The sequence below is a fragment of the Salvelinus alpinus genome, chromosome 1 (genome assembly GCF_045679555.1).
Source record: "Salvelinus alpinus chromosome 1, SLU_Salpinus.1, whole genome shotgun sequence".
Taxonomy (NCBI): Eukaryota; Metazoa; Chordata; class Actinopteri; order Salmoniformes; family Salmonidae; genus Salvelinus; species Salvelinus alpinus.
The window spans coordinates 11,115,776-11,133,660 of record NC_092086.1 but is presented as its reverse complement, the minus strand read 5'-3'; the positions used below and the strand labels follow the sequence as shown (position 1 = coordinate 11,133,660).

General features: G+C 46.3%; 2 protein-coding genes across 4 annotated transcripts in view; one reads left to right on the top strand and one right to left on the bottom strand.

Annotated features, from left to right (window-relative positions):
* The window catches only part of LOC139583688 (NLR family CARD domain-containing protein 3-like), a 672,088-nt gene that overhangs the window by 330,646 nt on the left and 323,557 nt on the right, over positions 1 to 17,885 (bottom strand). The window lies entirely within an intron of this gene.
* LOC139552158 (NLR family CARD domain-containing protein 3-like) lies at positions 970 to 7,076 on the top strand. The gene is made up of 4 exons (XM_071364018.1): positions 970 to 2,443; positions 2,729 to 2,902; positions 5,654 to 5,827; positions 6,469 to 7,076. The coding sequence occupies exons 1-4, from the start codon at positions 1,110 to 1,112 to the stop codon at positions 6,524 to 6,526; spliced, it is 1,740 nt and encodes a 579-aa protein (XP_071220119.1). The 5' UTR covers positions 970 to 1,109; the 3' UTR covers positions 6,527 to 7,076.

The following is a 17,885-nucleotide window of genomic DNA, read 5'->3' as shown; positions in this document are numbered from 1 at the left end:
AAATAGTATCCGTAAAGTTTGTAGAAACATGTCAAACGTTTTTTGATAATCAATCCTCAGGTTGTTTTTAACATACATAATCGATCATATTTCAACCGGACGGTAAACTATTCAATACAAGAGAGAAAGAAAATGTCGAGCTACCACTGTGGCGCGCCTGAACTAATCGAAGGACATCTGGCGCGATGTGAAAAATCTCGCTCATTTTTCAGAATAAAAGCTTGAAACTATGTCTAAAGACTGTTCACACACTGTAGAAGCCATTGGAAAAGGAATCTGGTTGATATCCCTTTAAATGGAGGAAAGGCAGGCAATTGAACAGGGATTTTTCAAAATAAGAGGCACTTCCGGGTTGGATTTCCTCAGGTTTTCACCTGCAAAATCAGTTCTGTTATACTCACAGTAAATATTAAAACTTTAGAGTGTTTTCTATCATAATCTGTCAATTATATGCATATTCTAGCATCTGGGCCTGAGAAATAGGCCGTTTACTTTGGGAACGTTATTTTTATTTTATTTTTTAAATAGTGCCCCCTAGCTTCAAGAGGTTTTAAGAGAATACATTATTATAATTTAAAACTTTATAACAGTCCTACATTACTGTAGGCATTAAAATAATATAAAAATCCTCTGTGTTTTTTCTTCATTCAGATGAGCTTGCTGTGATTTGCCAACGTGAACTCAAATCTAATCTAAAGAAGAAGTTTCAATGTGTATTTGAGGGGATCGCTGAACAAGGAAACCCAACACTTCTCAATAAGATCTACACAGAACTCTACATCACAGAGGGTGGAACAGGAGAGGTCAATAATGAACATGAGCTGAGACAGATTGAGACAACAACCAGGAAACAAGCAAGACCAGAGACTGCAATCAAATGTAACGACATCTTCAAAACCTTAACTGGACAAGACAAACTTATAAGAACTGTGCTGACAAAGGGAGTCGCTGGCATTGGAAAAACAGTCTCTGTGCAGAAGTTCATTCTGGACTGGGCTGAAGGAAAAGCAAATCAGGATGTCCAATTTGTATTTTCATTCCCTTTCCGGGAGCTGAATTTGATAAAAGAGGACAAACACACTTTCATTAAACTTCTCAATCACTTCTCAATGGAAACCAAAGAATCAGGGATCTCCATCTACAACAAGTACAAAGTTCTGTTCATCTTTGATGGTCTGGATGAGTGCCGACTGCCCCTAGACTTCCAGAAGAACAAGATATGTTGTGACGTCACAGAGTCAACCTCAGTGGATGTTCTGCTGACAAATCTCATCAAGGGAAATCTGCTTCCCTCTGCTCTCCTCTGGATAACTACCCGACCTGCAGCAGCCAATAAGATCCCTTCATGTTGTGTTGACCAGGTGACAGAGGTACGAGGGTTCAATGACACACAGAAGGAGGAGTACTTCAGGAAGAGATTCAGTGATGAGGACCTGGCCAGCAGAATCATCTCACACATAAAGACATCAAGGAGCCTCCACATCATGTGCCACATTCCAGTCTTCTGTTGGATTTCTGCAACAGTCCTTGAACACATGCTGAAACATGAGAGAGAAGAGATGCCCAAGACTCTGACTGAGATGTACACATGCCTTGTGGTGTTTCATACCAAACAGAATAATGAAAAGTATCTTGGGAAAGAAGAGACAGGTCCACACTGGAATAAAGAGAGCATTCTGTCACTGGGAAAACTGGCTTTTCAACAGCTTGTGAAGGGCAATCTAATTTTCTATGAAGAAGACCTGAAAGAGGCTGGCATTGATGTCAATGAAGCCTCAGTGTACTCAGGATTGTGCACACAGCTCTTTAAAGAGGAATGTGGGCTGTACCAGGACAAGGTGTACTGCTTTGTTCATCTGAGCATTCAGGAGTTTCTGGCTGCTGTATATGTGTTCCTCTCATTCATCAACAACAATGAGAATCTACTGGATGAACCGCAATCAACGCCCTGGAACCTTTCTGTGAGGATCAAACAAAGGCGTAAAGTTACTTTCTTCAAGAGTGCTGTGGATAAAGCCTTACAAAGTGAGACGGGAAACCTGGACCTTTTCCTCCGCTTCCTTCTGGGCCTCTCACTGGAGTCCAATCAGAAGCACTTACAAGGTCTACTGACAAAGACAAGAAGCAGCTCACAGAGCCATGCAGAAACAGTCAAGTACATCAAGAAGAAGATCAGGAAGAATCCCTCTCCAGAGAGGAGCATCAATCTGTTCCACTGTCTGAATGAACTGAATGACCATTCTCTAGTGGAGGAGATCCAAAGCTACCTGAGATCAGGAAGTCTCTCAAAACCCAACCTGTCACCTGCACAGTGGTCAGCTCTGGTCTTTGTGTTGCTGACTTCAGAAAAGGAGCTGGATGTGTTTGACCTGAAGAAATATTCCAGATCAGAGGAAGGTCTTCTGAGGCTGCTGCCAGTGGTCAAAGCCTCCAGAGCTGTTCTGTGAGTACATCAAATGACATATAAGAACTAATCATCAGGAAGCAATATTACGTTTAGAGAAAAATATGTATTATAATATGTATATAATATTATTTTTAAAAACATATTGAATAAATGCATTAATGTTCACATTAGTATAAATTATGACCATACAATTCTAGGAGACGGAAGATGAATCTATATGTTGTTTGAGAGAATAAACCAAATGCATCTGCCATTGTCCTTCTACACTACTGGTGTTAAATTAACAGTGTATTTGTGAAGTCATGATGATCTCTTTGTCAGGCTGTCAGGCTGTGGAGTCACAGAGGAAGGCTGTGCTTCTCTGGTCTCAGCTCTGAGGTCTAACCCCTCACACCTGAGAGAGCTGGATCTGAGTAACAATGACCTGAAGGATTCAGGAGTGAAGCTGCTCTCTGCTGGACTGGGGAATCCCCACTGTAAACTGGAGACTCTGAGGTCAGTATTCCTGTAGTTGGTCAACAAGTGATAACTGTTCACCAGATCCACATGTGTTTACCAGGCACACATAAGTCCACACCATATGTGTTTGGACAGTGAAGCTTAAAGTTTTAAATTTGGTGCTATGCTCCAGCATTTTGAACTGTGTGTGTGTTGTCCATTGCGTGTGTGTCTCCAGTGTGTGTGTGTGTGTGTCCAGTGTGTGTGTGTGTGTCCTTTGTGTGTGTGTCTGTGTATGCCCTGTGTGTGTGTCCAGTTTGTCCTGTGTGTGTGTGTGCATGTATCACTCAATTAACACACACACACACACACTAGGGCTGGGCGATAATGCCAAAATATCACAGTATTTAAAATAAAAAAAGTGGATGGTATTTTTAGTTTTTGAATAATAAAAGTTGTACATTTGCTTTATGAGTAGTGAGTGATCCCAGGGTGGGATCTTATCTGACTTGCCTACTTAAATATAGGTTACATTTAAAAAATCTATATATATTATATATTTTTTTAAAGTAATTGATAAAATGTACTTTAGTATCAAAAATAAAAGTATATATAATTTAAAATTCCTTATATTAATCAAACCAGACAGGACAATTTTCTTGTTATTTTAATTTATGGATAGCCAGGGTCACACTCCAACACTCAGACATAATTTAAAAACAAAGCATTTGTGTTGAGTGAGTCTGCCAGATAAGAGGCAGTAGGGATGACCAGGGATGTTCTCTGTTTAGTGAGTCCGCCAGATCAGAGGCAGTAGGGATGACCAGGGATGTTCTCTGTTTAGTGAGTCCGCCAGATCAGAGGCAGTAGGGATGACCAGGGATGTTCTCTTGATAAGTGTGTGAATTGGACCATTGTCTGTCCTGCTAAGCATTCAAAATGTAACGAGTACTTTTGGGTGTCAGTGAAATGGATGGAGTAAAAAGTCAGTATTTTCTTTAGGAATGTAGTGAATTAAAAGTAAAAGTTGTCAAAATAAAAACAGTAAAGTAAGTAGTAGTTGAAAGTATTTTTTAAAAAGTAATTTACACCACTGCTCAATTGAGATATTTTCCACACTGCCACGTAGGGCTGCACGATATGGACAAATAATCTAGGACTTATTTTTAAACAAATATTGCAATTGCGATTTGACTTGCGAATTGGAGCAAAACTTTTGGAATCATGGAAATAGAATGACTATTCTAATTCTCTAGTTAGAATATAACTAATATATATATATATATATATATATATATATATATATATACTATATATAATAACTATAATATAATAATGGGCACTTTGAATACAGTGTTTGAGATGACAAGGAATTAAAATGCCAGGAGGAGTTATTGTAACAGGGTAGGGACTAAAGTGTTGATAAGTGTTTCCTAGGGGACCAATAGTCTTTGGCAACATTGCATGTTCTATTGGCTACTTCATGTAGCTAACATGTTTTCTCTTGGCTACTTCATGTAGCTAACATGTTTTCTCTTGGCTACTTCATGTAGCTAACATGTTTTCTCTTGGCTACTTCATGTAACTAACATGTTTTTGCTCTGCATATTCCTCTTTGGTTTAGAAGATACTGTTGCACAAACAACATGCTGATTTAGGTCTACACCATCACTGGTATTATCAGGCTGTATTAGCTAGCTACGTTTGCTCTGACTCAGTACATTTATTAGCTAACTAGCTATTAGCATTAGCGGCTAACCATTAGCATCTCACAAGAATAAGGGCAACTTGCTAAGAAAAGACAAACTAGCTGTTTGTTGATGTAAGAAACACAAGCTAATAGTGTCGTTATGGAGACGACATGACTCAAGTAAGGAAAACTATAAAAATGGACATTACACATGGCGTATCACATTTAACAAACCAAACATTCAAATACCGTTATAGAAGGTAAAGTAACGACGCAAACCGGTCCCTGCATCAATATCGGTATATCATAAAATACGGTATACCGCCCAGCCCTAACACACACACACACACACACACACACACACACACACACACACACACACACACACACACACACACACACACACACACACACACACACACACACACACACACACACACACATATATATTATAATATATATATACACACACTAGACACACACACTCCCAAGTGGAGCAGCGGTCACTGCATCTCAGTGCTAGAAGGTCACTACAGACCCTGGTTTGAATCCAGGCTGTATGACATCCAGTCCTGATTGGGTGTCCCATAGGGCGCCGCACAGCGTTGGCCGCCACTGTAAATAAGAATGTGTTCTTAACTGACTTGCCTAGTTTAAAAAAAGGTTAAATAAATAAATAAACTTAGGACACACACAAACAATATCCTCAAATAAAGGTGACATTATATACTGTCACCTTGTAAAAAACATTTGATCTCAAATCCAAAATGTTGGAGTATAGAGACACATTTAAAATGTTAGCTTCACTGTCAAAATAGATATGATGTGGACTGTATACTCAATAAAATCTAAATCTGATACCTCACTGTCTGTCTTTTGACTGATACTGCTTTTTAACTGGTCTGGTCAGTCTACTCAAATATTTGTACTATACATGTTTCTCTCTACAAGCAACACTTTGATCATTTGTCATTTATAATAATGATACATTAATTTATGAATAGATATGGCAGATTTCAGGACTCTGATGTATCTGAATATGTTGAAAAAATATACTGTCACTATTTTCACCACCAAAGAATATCAGTGTGATTTTAATATGATTTGACTCTTTGCAGGCTGTCAGGCTGTCTAGTCACAGAGGAAGGCTGTGCTTCTCTGGTCTCAGCTCTGAGGTCAAACCCCTCACACCTGAGAGAGCTGGACCTGAGCTACAATCACCCAGGAGACTCAGGAGTCAGACTGCTCTCTGCTGGACTGGAGGATCCACACTGCAGACTGGAGAAACTCAAGTATGTAGAGGGTTTATGTCAATGTTCATATCAGACATGTTTGACTTATCAGGCTAGTTAAGACAAACATTCTGACCACCACTTGGACAAATTATATGCTGACTGTGTGTCCAGTGTGTGTGTCCAGTGTGTGTGTCCTTTGTGTGTGTGTCCTTTGTGTGTGTCCTGTGTGTTTGTGTGTGAAACACACTGGACTCACACACACACACACACACACACACACACACACACACACACACACACACACACACACACACACACACACACACACACACACACACACACACACACACACACACACACACACACTCACACTGGACACATACACACACACACACACACACACACACTCACACTGGACACATACACACACACAGGACACACACACACATAGGACACACGCACTGCACTCACACACACACACACACACTGGACACACACCCACACTGCACTCACACACACACACTGGACACACACACAAACAGGACACACACGCCACACACACTGGACACACAAACTAAACACACACACATACAGACAAACATTCTTACCACCACTTGGACAAAGTTATGTTACTGTGTGTGTGTGTGTGTTCAGGTGTATCCCTCAATGACTGTCTGTTCTTCTGCTTACCGCTACAGTGTGGAACATGGAGGAGAGAACAGAATGAAACCTGGGCGTAGAAAATGTGAGTGTTGACTGCTGTGAAGAATATGACTAAGAATAAGTCTTAATTCAAGTTAAGTCAAAGACCACCATCATTACTTACTTGGTCATATTAAATATCAGCTGTAGTTCTACAGAAGCAGAAATCAGGGACACCAAAGTTTACAAAGAGTTGATTTGACAATGTGTGTGTGTGTGTGTGTGTGTGTGTGTGTGTGTGTGTGTGTGTGTGTGTGTGTGTGTGTGTGTGTGTGTGTGTGTGTGTGTGTGTGTGTGTGTGTGTGTGTGTGTGTGTGTGTAATTAATGGGAATGGGAATAAGTGTGTTTTATATTACCATACAGTATAACATATGATCATTCAACAAGTCTCAAGTTACCTTCACTTCTCCTTTTGATACCTAGAAACATCTACATTAAATGAATTAGTGAAAAGTGAGTTAACATTCTAATGTGAATGATGATGATTTCTAATATTGTGTCTGGTTTCATCCATCAGATGTCTGTGATCTCACACTGGACCCAAACACAGTAAACAGACGCCTCTCTCTGTCTGAGGAGAACAGAAAGGTGACATGTAGGAGAGAGAAGCCGTATCCTGATCACCCAGAGAGATTTGAGGACTGTGAACAGGTGCTGTGTAGAGAGGGTCTGACTGGGCGCTGTTACTGGGAGGTAGAGTGGAGTGGGGGGGCTGATATAGGAGTGACATATAAAGGAATCAGCAGGAGAGGAGGGGGTCTTGACTGTTGTCTTGGATGTAATGACAAGTCCTGGAGTCTGTTCTGCTCTGACAACAGTTACGCTGCCTGGCACAATAATAATCCCACTCTCATAGACGTCCGCCCCTCCAGCTCCCACAGAGTAGGAGTGTATCTGGACTGGCCAGCCGGCACTCTGTCCTTCTATAGAGCCTCCTCTGACACATTGACCCACCTGTACACATTCACCTCCAAATTCACTGAGCCCCTCTATCCAGGGTTTGGGGTTTGGTATGGCGACTCAGTGTCCCTGAAATAATAACCTGACACACACACACACACACTGGAGTCACACACACACACACTGGAGTCACACACACACACACACACACACACTGGACAAACACACACACACTGGACACACGCACACACACACAGGACACATACACACGCTGGACACACACACGCTGGACACACACACACTGGACACACACACACACACACACACTGGAGTCACACACACACACACACACACACACACTGGACAAACACACACACACTGGACACACGCACACACACACACACTGGAGTCACACACACACACACACACACACACACACTGGACAAACACACACACACTGGACACACGCACACACACACAGGACACATACACACGCTGGACACACACACGCTGGACACACACACACTGGACACACACACACACACACACACACACTGGAGTCACACACGCACACACACACAGGACACACACACACACACACACACACTGGACAAACACACACACACTGGACACACGCACATACACACTGGACACACACACACACACACACACACTGGAGTCACACACACACACACACACAGGACACATACACACGCTGGACACACACACGCTGGACACACACACACACTGGACACACACACACACACACACACACACACACACACACACACACACACACACACACACACACACACACACTGGACAAACACACACACACTGGACACACACACACACACTGGACACACACACACACACACACACTGGACACACACACACACTGGACACACACACTGGACACACACACACACTCACACTGGACAGACACACACACACACACACACACACTGGACACACTCACACTGGACACACACACACACTCACACTGGACACACACACACTGGACACACACACACTGGACACACACACACACACTCATACTGGACACACTCACACTGGACACACACACACTGGACACACACACACACACTCATTCTGGACACACACACTCACACTGGACACACACACACTGGACACACACACACTGGACACACACACACACACTCATACTGGACACACTCATACTGGACACACTCACACTGGACACACACACACTGGACACACACACACACACTCGTACTGAACACACACACAGACACACTGGACAGATAAACACACACTTGACACACACACACTCACACTGGACACACACTTACACTGGACACACACACACTGGACAGATACACACACACTGGACACACACACACAGGACACACACACACACACACACACTGGACACACACACACACACACAGGACACACACACACACACACACTGGAAACACACACACACACACTGGACACACACACACAATCACAGGACACACACACACTGGACACACACACACACTGGAAACACACACACACACACTGGACACACACACACAATCACTGGACACACACACACACACACACACACACTGGAAACACACACACACACTGGAAACACACACACACTGGACACACACACACAATCACTGGACACACACACACACACACACACTGGACACACACACACAATCACAGGACACACACACACTGGACACACACACACACTGGAAACACACACAGACACACTGGACACACACACTCACACTGGACACACACAGGACACACACACAGGACACACACACACTGGACACACACACACACACACACACACACACACTGGACAAACACACACACACACACTGGACACACACACACAATCACTGGACACACACACACACACACACTGGACACACACACACAATCACACTGGACACACACACTCACTGGACAGACACACTGGACACACACACACACACACACACACACACACTGGACAAACACACACACTGGACACACACACACAATCACTGGACACACACACACACTCACACTGGACACACACACACTCACTGGACAGACACACTGGACACACACTGGACACACACACACACACACACACACACTGGACAAACACACACACTCACACTGGACACACACTCACACTGGACACACACACACACTGGACAGATACACACACACACTGGACACACACTGGACACACACACTGGACAAACACACACAGACACACACTGGACAGATACACACACACACTTACTGGACACACACACACACTTACTGGACACACACACACACACACTGGACAGATACACACACACACACTGGACACACACACACACACACACACACTTACTGGACACACACACACGCACACTTACTGGACACACACACACTGGACAGATACACACACACACTGGACACACACACACACACACACACACACACTGGACACACACACACACTGGAAACACACACACACACACTGGACACACACACACAATCACTGGACACACACACACACACACTTACTGGACAGACACACACACACACTGGACAGATACACACACACACACTGGACACACACACACACACACACACACTTACTGGACACACACACACGCACACTTACTGGACACACACACACACACACTGGACAGATACACACACACACTGGACACACACACACACACTGGACACACACACACACACTGGACACACACACACACACTCATACTGGACACACTCATACTGGACACACTCACACTGGACACACACACACTGGACACACACACACACACTCGTACTGAACACACACACAGACACACTGGACAGATAAACACACACTTGACACACACACACTCACACTGGACACACACTTACACTGGACACACACACACTGGACAGATACACACACACTGGACACACACACACAGGACACACACACACACACACACACTGGACACACACACACACACACAGGACACACACACACACACACACACTGGAAACACACACACACACACTGGACACACACACACAATCACAGGACACACACACACTGGACACACACACACACTGGAAACACACACACACACACTGGACACACACACACAATCACTGGACACACACACACACACACACACACACTGGAAACACACACACACACTGGAAACACACACACACTGGACACACACACACAATCACTGGACACACACACACACACACACACTGGACACACACACACAATCACAGGACACACACACACTGGACACACACACACACTGGAAACACACACAGACACACTGGACACACACACTCACACTGGACACACACACACTGGACAAACACACACACACACACTGGACACACACACACAATCACTGGACACACACACACACACACACTGGACACACACACACAATCACACTGGACACACACACTCACTGGACAGACACACTGGACACACACACACACACACACACACACTGGACAAACACACACACTGGACACACACACACACTCACACTGGACACACACACACTCACTGGACAGACACACTGGACACACACTGGACACACACACACACACACACACACACTGGACAAACACACACACTCACACTGGACACACACACACTCACACTGGACACACACACACACTGGACAGATACACACACACTGGACACACACTGGACACACACACACTGGACAAACACACACAGACACACACTGGACAGATACACACACACACTTACTGGACACACACACACACTTACTGGACACACACACACACACACTGGACAGATACACACACACACACTGGACACACACACACACACACACACACTTACTGGACACACACACACTGGACAGATACACACACACACTGGACACACACACACACACACACACACACTGGACACACACACACACTGGAAACACACACACACACACTGGACACACACACACAATCACTGGACACACACACACACACACTTACTGGACAGACACACACACACACTGGACAGATACACACACACACACTGGACACACACACACACACACACACACACACACACACACACACACACACTTACTGGACACACACACACACACACTGGACAGATACACACACACTGGACACACACACACACACACACACACACACACTGGACAAACACACACACACACACACACACACACTGTAGAAAAACACACACACACACACATGCGTGTCTTCCTATAATTGTGACAATAACACCGTTAAAATACCAATGTGATCATTTGTTGTCTTTTATGTTGAATAACAAATTGTATAATTATATATGGACATACGCTCCATAGTTGTACAAGTATACAAGGATATATTGTACTTTTCATAATAAAACATACTTGAAACAAGAAAAGCATGTTAATTGTGAAAACAGTTTGGTTATTGATGTTACGTTTCCTCTGTCAGGTTGACGTTAACCTGCGACTGGTTGAAACATGAAACTAATATGAAATGAAATACAAAACAATTAAATATGTGGAATTGAATTAAACAAATTGTACAACAGAGTGTTGTGATGCAGGGTTACTATAGCAACAGAGTTCTCTCTTTTCTCTGCTCTCTCACTCTCTCTTTTATTTTTCAGCCTGCTCTCTGCTGTCCGCTCTCTCTGCTCTCTATTGCTCTCTCTTCTCTCTCTGCCCTCTCTCTTCTCTCTGCTCTATCTCTCACTCTCTGCTCTCTCTCTCTCTGCTCTCTCACTCTATGCTATCTCACTCTCTCTTTGCTTTCTCAGCCTGCTCTCTCTCGCTCTCTATGCTCTCTCAGCACTCTCTGTTCTCTCTCTGTTCTCTCTCTGCCCTCTCTGTTCTCTCTCTCTGCTCTCTCTACTCTGCCCTCTGCTCTCTCTCTGCTTTTCTATCTGCTCTCTGTCTCTCCCTCTGCTCTCTCTCTCTCTGCTCTCTCTGCTCTCCCTGCTATCTCTCTCTGCTCTCTCTCTCTCTGCTCTCACTTTTCTCTATGCTCTGCTCTCTATGCTCTGCTCTCTCTGCTCTCGCTCTCTCTTCTCTCTCAGCACTCTCTGTTCTCTCTCTGCTCTCTCTCTGCTCTCTCTGCCCTCTCTGTTCTCTCTCACTCTCTGCTCTCTCTGCTGTCTATCTCTGCTCTCTCTGTCCTCTGCTCGCTCTGCTCTCTCTGCTCTCTCTCCCTCTGCTCTCTCTTCTCTCTGCTCTCTCTTTGCTTTCTCAGCCTGCTCTCTCTCTGTTCTCTGCTCTCTCAGCCTGCTCTCTCTTTTCTCTGCTCTCACTCTATTCTCTCTCACTCTCTCTTTGCTTTCTCAGCCTGCTCTCTCTGCTCTCTGTTCTCTGCTCTCTCTCTCTCCCTCTGTTCTCTCTCTCTTTGCTTTTTCAGCCTGCTCTCTGCTCTCTCTCTCACTCTGCCCTCACCCCTCTCTCTCTGTTCTCTCTGTTATCTGCTCGCTCAGCTCTCTCTGCCTTCTGCTCTTTCTCTCTGCTCTCTGTCTCTGTTCTCTGCTCTCTCTTTTCTCTATGCTCTGCTTTCTCTCTCTGCTCTCGCTCTCTCGCTCTCTCAGCACTCTCTGTTCTCTCTCTTCTCTCTGCTCTCTGCCTTCTCTGTTCTCTCTCACTCTGCTCTCTCTCTGCTCTCTCTCTCTGCTGTCTCTCTGCTCTCTCTGCTGTCTATCTCTGCTCTCTCTATCCTCTGCTCTCTCTGCTCTCGCTCTGCTCTCTCTGCCCTCTCTTTTCTCTCTCTCTGTTCTCTGCTCTTTCTGCTCTGTTCTCTCTGCCCTCTCTCTTCTCTCTGCTCTCTCTTTGCTTTCTCAGCCTGCTCTCTGTTCTCTGCTCTCTCTCTGCTCTCTCTGCTCTCTCTCCCTCTGCTCTCACAGCCTGCTCTCTCTCCCTCTCTGCTCTCTCTCTCTGCTCTCGCTTTCCCTCTGCTCTTCTGCTCTCTCTTTTCTCTGCTCTCTCTCTGCTCTCACTCTATGCTCTCTCACTCTCTCTTTGCTTTTTCAGCCTGCTCTCTCTCTGTTCTCTGCTCTCTCTCTCTCCCTCTGCTCTCTCTGCCCTCTTCTCTCTCTGCCTTCTCTGCTCTCTCTCTGCTCTCTCACTCTCTTTGATTTCTCAGCCTGCTCTCTCTCTGGTCTCTGCTCTCTCTCTGGTCTCTGCTCTCTCTCTCACTCTGCCCTCCTCTCTGCTCTCTCACTTTGCTCTCTCAGCCTACTCTCTGCTCTGTCTCTGCTCTCTCTCTCTATGCTCTCTCTGTGCTCTGCTCTCTCTGCTCTCTCAGCTCTCTCCCTCTGCTCTCTGCTCTCTCTCTCTCACCCTGCTCTCTCTCCCTCTCTTCTCTCTCACTCTGCTCTCTCTATATGTTCTCTGCTCTCTCTCTTTTCTCTACTCTTCTCTCTCTGTTCTCTGATCTATCTCTCCCTCGGCTCTCTCTCTGCTCGCTCTCTCTGCTCTCTCTCCCTCTGCTCTCACAGCCTGCTCTCTCTCCCTCTCTGCTCTCTCAGCCTGCTCTCTCTCCCTCTCTGCTCTCTCTCTCTGCTCTCGCTTTCCCTCTGCTCTTCTGCTCTCTCTTTTCTCTGCTCTCTCTCTGCTCTCACTCTATGCTCTCTCACTCTCTCTTTGCTTTTTCAGCCTGCTCTCTCTCTGTTCTCTGCTCTCTCTCTCTCCCTCTGCTCTCTCTGCCCTCTTCTCTCTCTGCCTTCTCTGCTCTCTCTCTGCTCTCTCACTCTCTTTGATTTCTCAGCCTGCTCTCTCTCTGGTCTCTGCTCTCTCTCTGGTCTCTGCTCTCTCTCTCACTCTGCCCTCTCCTCTCTGCTCTCTCTCTTTGCTCTCTCAGCCTACTCTCTGCTCTGTCTCTGCTCTCTCTCTCTATGCTCTCTCTGTGCTCTGCTCTCTCTGCTCTCAGCTCTCTCCCTCTGCTCTCTGCTCTCTCTCTCTCACCCTGCTCTCTCTCCCTCTCTTCTCTCTCACTCTGCTCTCTCTATATGTTCTCTGCTCTCTCTCTTTTCTCTACTCTTCTCTCTCTGTTCTCTGATCTATCTCTCCCTCTCTGCTCTCTCTCTCTGCTCTCGCTTTCCCTCTGCTCTTCTGCTCTCTCTTTTCTCTGCTCTCTCTCTGCTCTCACTCTATGCTCTCTCACTCTCTCTTTGCTTTTTCAGCCTGCTCTCTCTCTGTTCTCTGCTCTCTCTCTCTCCCTCTGCTCTCTCTGCCCTCTTCTCTCTCTGCCTTCTCTGCTCTCTCTCTGCTCTCTCACTCTCTTTGCTTTCTCAGCCTGCTCTCTCTCTGGTCTCTGCTCTCTCTCTGGTCTCTGCTCTCTCTCTCACTCTGCCCTCTCCTCTCTGCTCTCTCTCTTTGCTCTCTCAGCCTACTCTCTGCTCTGTCTCTGCTCTCTCTCTCTATGCTCTCTCTGTGCTCTGCTCTCTCTGCTCTCAGCTCTCTCCCTCTGCTCTCTGCTCTCTCTCTCTCACCCTGCTCTCTCTCCCTCTCTTCTCTCTCACTCTGCTCTCTCTATATGTTCTCTGCTCTCTCTCTTCTCTCTACTCTCTCTCTCTGTTCTCTGATCTATCTCTCCCTCGGCTCTCTCTCTGCTCGCTCTCTGACCTCTCTGCTCTCTGCTTTCTCTCTCTGCTCTATCTGCTCTCTCTTCTCTCCTCTCTCTCTCCCTGCTCTCTCTACTCTCTCTCTCTCTCTTTTTGCTCTCTGCTCTCTCCCTCTCAGCTCTCTCTCTCTCCCTCTGCTCTCTCTCTCTCTGCTGCTCTTTCTCTGCTCTCTCCCTCTCAGCTCTCTCTCACTCCCTCTGCTCTCTCTGTTCTCTGATCTCTGCTCTCTCTCTGCTCTCTCCCTCTCAGCTCTCTCTCGCTCTCTCTTTTCTCTCTCTTTCTGTTGTCTCTCTGCTCTCTCAGCCTGCTCTCCGGTCTCTCCCTCTCTCTCTAATGCTCTCTGCTCTCACCCTCTCTGCTTTCTCTCTTCTCTGTTCTCTGCTTTCTCTTTTCCCTGCTCTCTGCTCTCTCTGCCTCTTTCTGCTCTCTTCTCTCTGCTCTCTCAGCCTGCTCTCTGCTCTCTCTCTCTCTGCATCTCTCGCTTCTTATCTTAACAGTGGTGCAGTTTGGACAATCACCACTTGATGTCAGTGTTAAACCAGAAGTGATGAAAACAACATCACTGCAGAGAGAGAGAGAGTCTAATATACTGATATACAGTGCATTCAGAAAGTATTCAGACCCCTTGACTTTTTACACATTTTGTCACGTTACAGCCTTATTCTAAAATGGATTACATTGTTTTTTTCCCTCATCAATCTACACACAATAACCCAGAATTACAAAGCAAAAACTGTTTATTTTATGTGTGCACATTTTTATTTAAAAAAAACTTAGATATCACATTTACATAAGTATTCAGACCCTTTACTCAGTACTTTGTTGAAGCACCTTTGGCAGTGATTACAGCCTTGAGTCTTCTTGGGTATGACGCTACAAGCTTGGCACACCTGTATTTGGGGAGTTTCTCCCATTCTTCTCTGCAGATCCTCTCAAGCTCTGTCAGGTTGGATGGGGAGCGTAGCTGTACAGCTATTTTCATGTCTCTCCAGAGATGTTAGATCGGGTTCAAGTCCGGGCTTAGGATCATTGTCCTGTTGTCCAGTCTGTGTAGACTATACTGGGAGGGGAGAGAGTCAGAACTGATAGAGGATCTGGAGCCCTGAGGGGGAGAGAGAGAGGGAGGGTAGAGAGTCAGAACAGAGGGAAAGAGAGAGAGAGGGAGGGTAGAGAGTCAGAACAGAGGGAAAGAGAGAGGGAGAGGGAGAGAGTCAGAACAGAGGGAAAGAGAGAGAGGAAGGGTAGAGAGTCAGAACAGAGGGAAAGAGAGAGAGGGAGGGTAGAGAGTCAGAACAGGGAGAGAGGGAGGGGGGGGGTAGAGAGTCAGAACAGGGAAAGAGAGAGAGTGGGAGGGTAGAGAGTCAGAACAGAGGGAAAGAGAGAGAGAGGGAGGGGAGAAAGTCAGAACAGAGGGAAAGATGGAGGGGGGAGAGTCAGAACAGAGGGAAAGAGAGAGAGGGAGGGTAGAGAGTCAGAACAGAGGGAAAGAGAGAGAGGGAGGGTAGAGAGTCAGAACAGAGGGAAAGAGAGAGAGAGGGAGGGTAGAGAGTCAGAACAGAGGGGAAGAGAGAGGGAGGGGAGAGAGTCAGAACAGAGGGAAAGAGAGAGAGAAGGAGAGTAGAGAGTCATAACAGAGGGAAAGAGAGAGAGGGAGGGGAGAGAGTCAGAACAGAGGGGAAGAGAGAGGGAGGGTAGAGAGTCAGAACAGAGGGAAAGAGAGAGAGAGGGAGGGGAGAGAGTCAGAACAGAGGGAAAGAGAGAGAGGGAGGGGAGAGAGTCAGAACAGAGGGAAAGAGAGAGAGAGGGAGGGGAGAGAGTCAGAACAGAGGGAAAGAGAGAGAGAGGGAGGGGAGAGAGTCATAACAGAGGGAAAGAGAGAGAGGGGGGGGGAGAGTCAGAACAGAGGGAAAGAGAGAGGGGGGAGAGTCAGAACAGAGGGAAAGAGAGAGAGGGAGGGTAGAGAGTCAGAACAGAGGGAAAGAGAGAGAGGGAGGGTAGAGAGTCAGAACAGAGGGAAAGAGAGAGAGGGAGGGTAGAGAGTCAGAACAGAGGGAAAGAGAGAGAGGGAGGGTAGAGAGTCAGAACAGAGGGAGAGAGAGAGAGGGAGGGAGGGTAGAGAGTCAGAACAGAGGGAAAGAGAGAGAGGGAGGGTAGAGAGTCAGAACAGAGGGAAAGAGAGAGGGAGGGGGAGAGTCAGAACAGAGGGAGAGAGGGAGGGGGAGAGTCAGAACAGAGGGAAAGAGAGAGAGGGAGGGTAGAGAGTGAGAACAGAGGGAAAGAGAGAGAGGGAGGGTAGAGAGTCAGAACAGAGGGAAAGAGAGAGGGAGGGTAGAGAGTCAGAACAGAGGGAAAGAGAGAGAGGGAGGGTAGAGAGTCAGAACAGAGGGAAAGAGAGAGAGAGGGAGGGTAGAGAGTCAGAACAGAGGGAAAGAGAGAGGGAGGGTAGAGAGTCAGAACAGAGGGAGAGAGGGAGGGGGAGAGTCAGAACAGAGGGAAAGAGAGAGAGGGAGGGGAGAGCGTCAGAACAGAGGGAAAGAGAGAGGGAGGGTAGAGAGTCAGAACAGAGGGAAAGAGAGAGAGGGAGGGTAGAGAGTCAGAACAGAGGGAAAGAGAGAGAGAGGGAATGGAGGGTAGAGAGTCAGAACAGAGGGAAAGAGAGAGAGATGGAGGGGAGAAAGTCAGAACAGAGGGAAAGAGAGAGAGAGGGAGAGTAGAGAGTCAGAACAGAGGGAGAGAGGGGGGGGGGAGAGTCAGAACAGAGGGAAAGAGAGAGAGGGAGGATAGAGAGTCAGAACAGAGGGAAAGAGAGAGAGGGGGAGGGTAGAGAGTCAGAACAGAGGGAAAGAGAGAGAGAGGGAGGGGAGAGAGTCAGA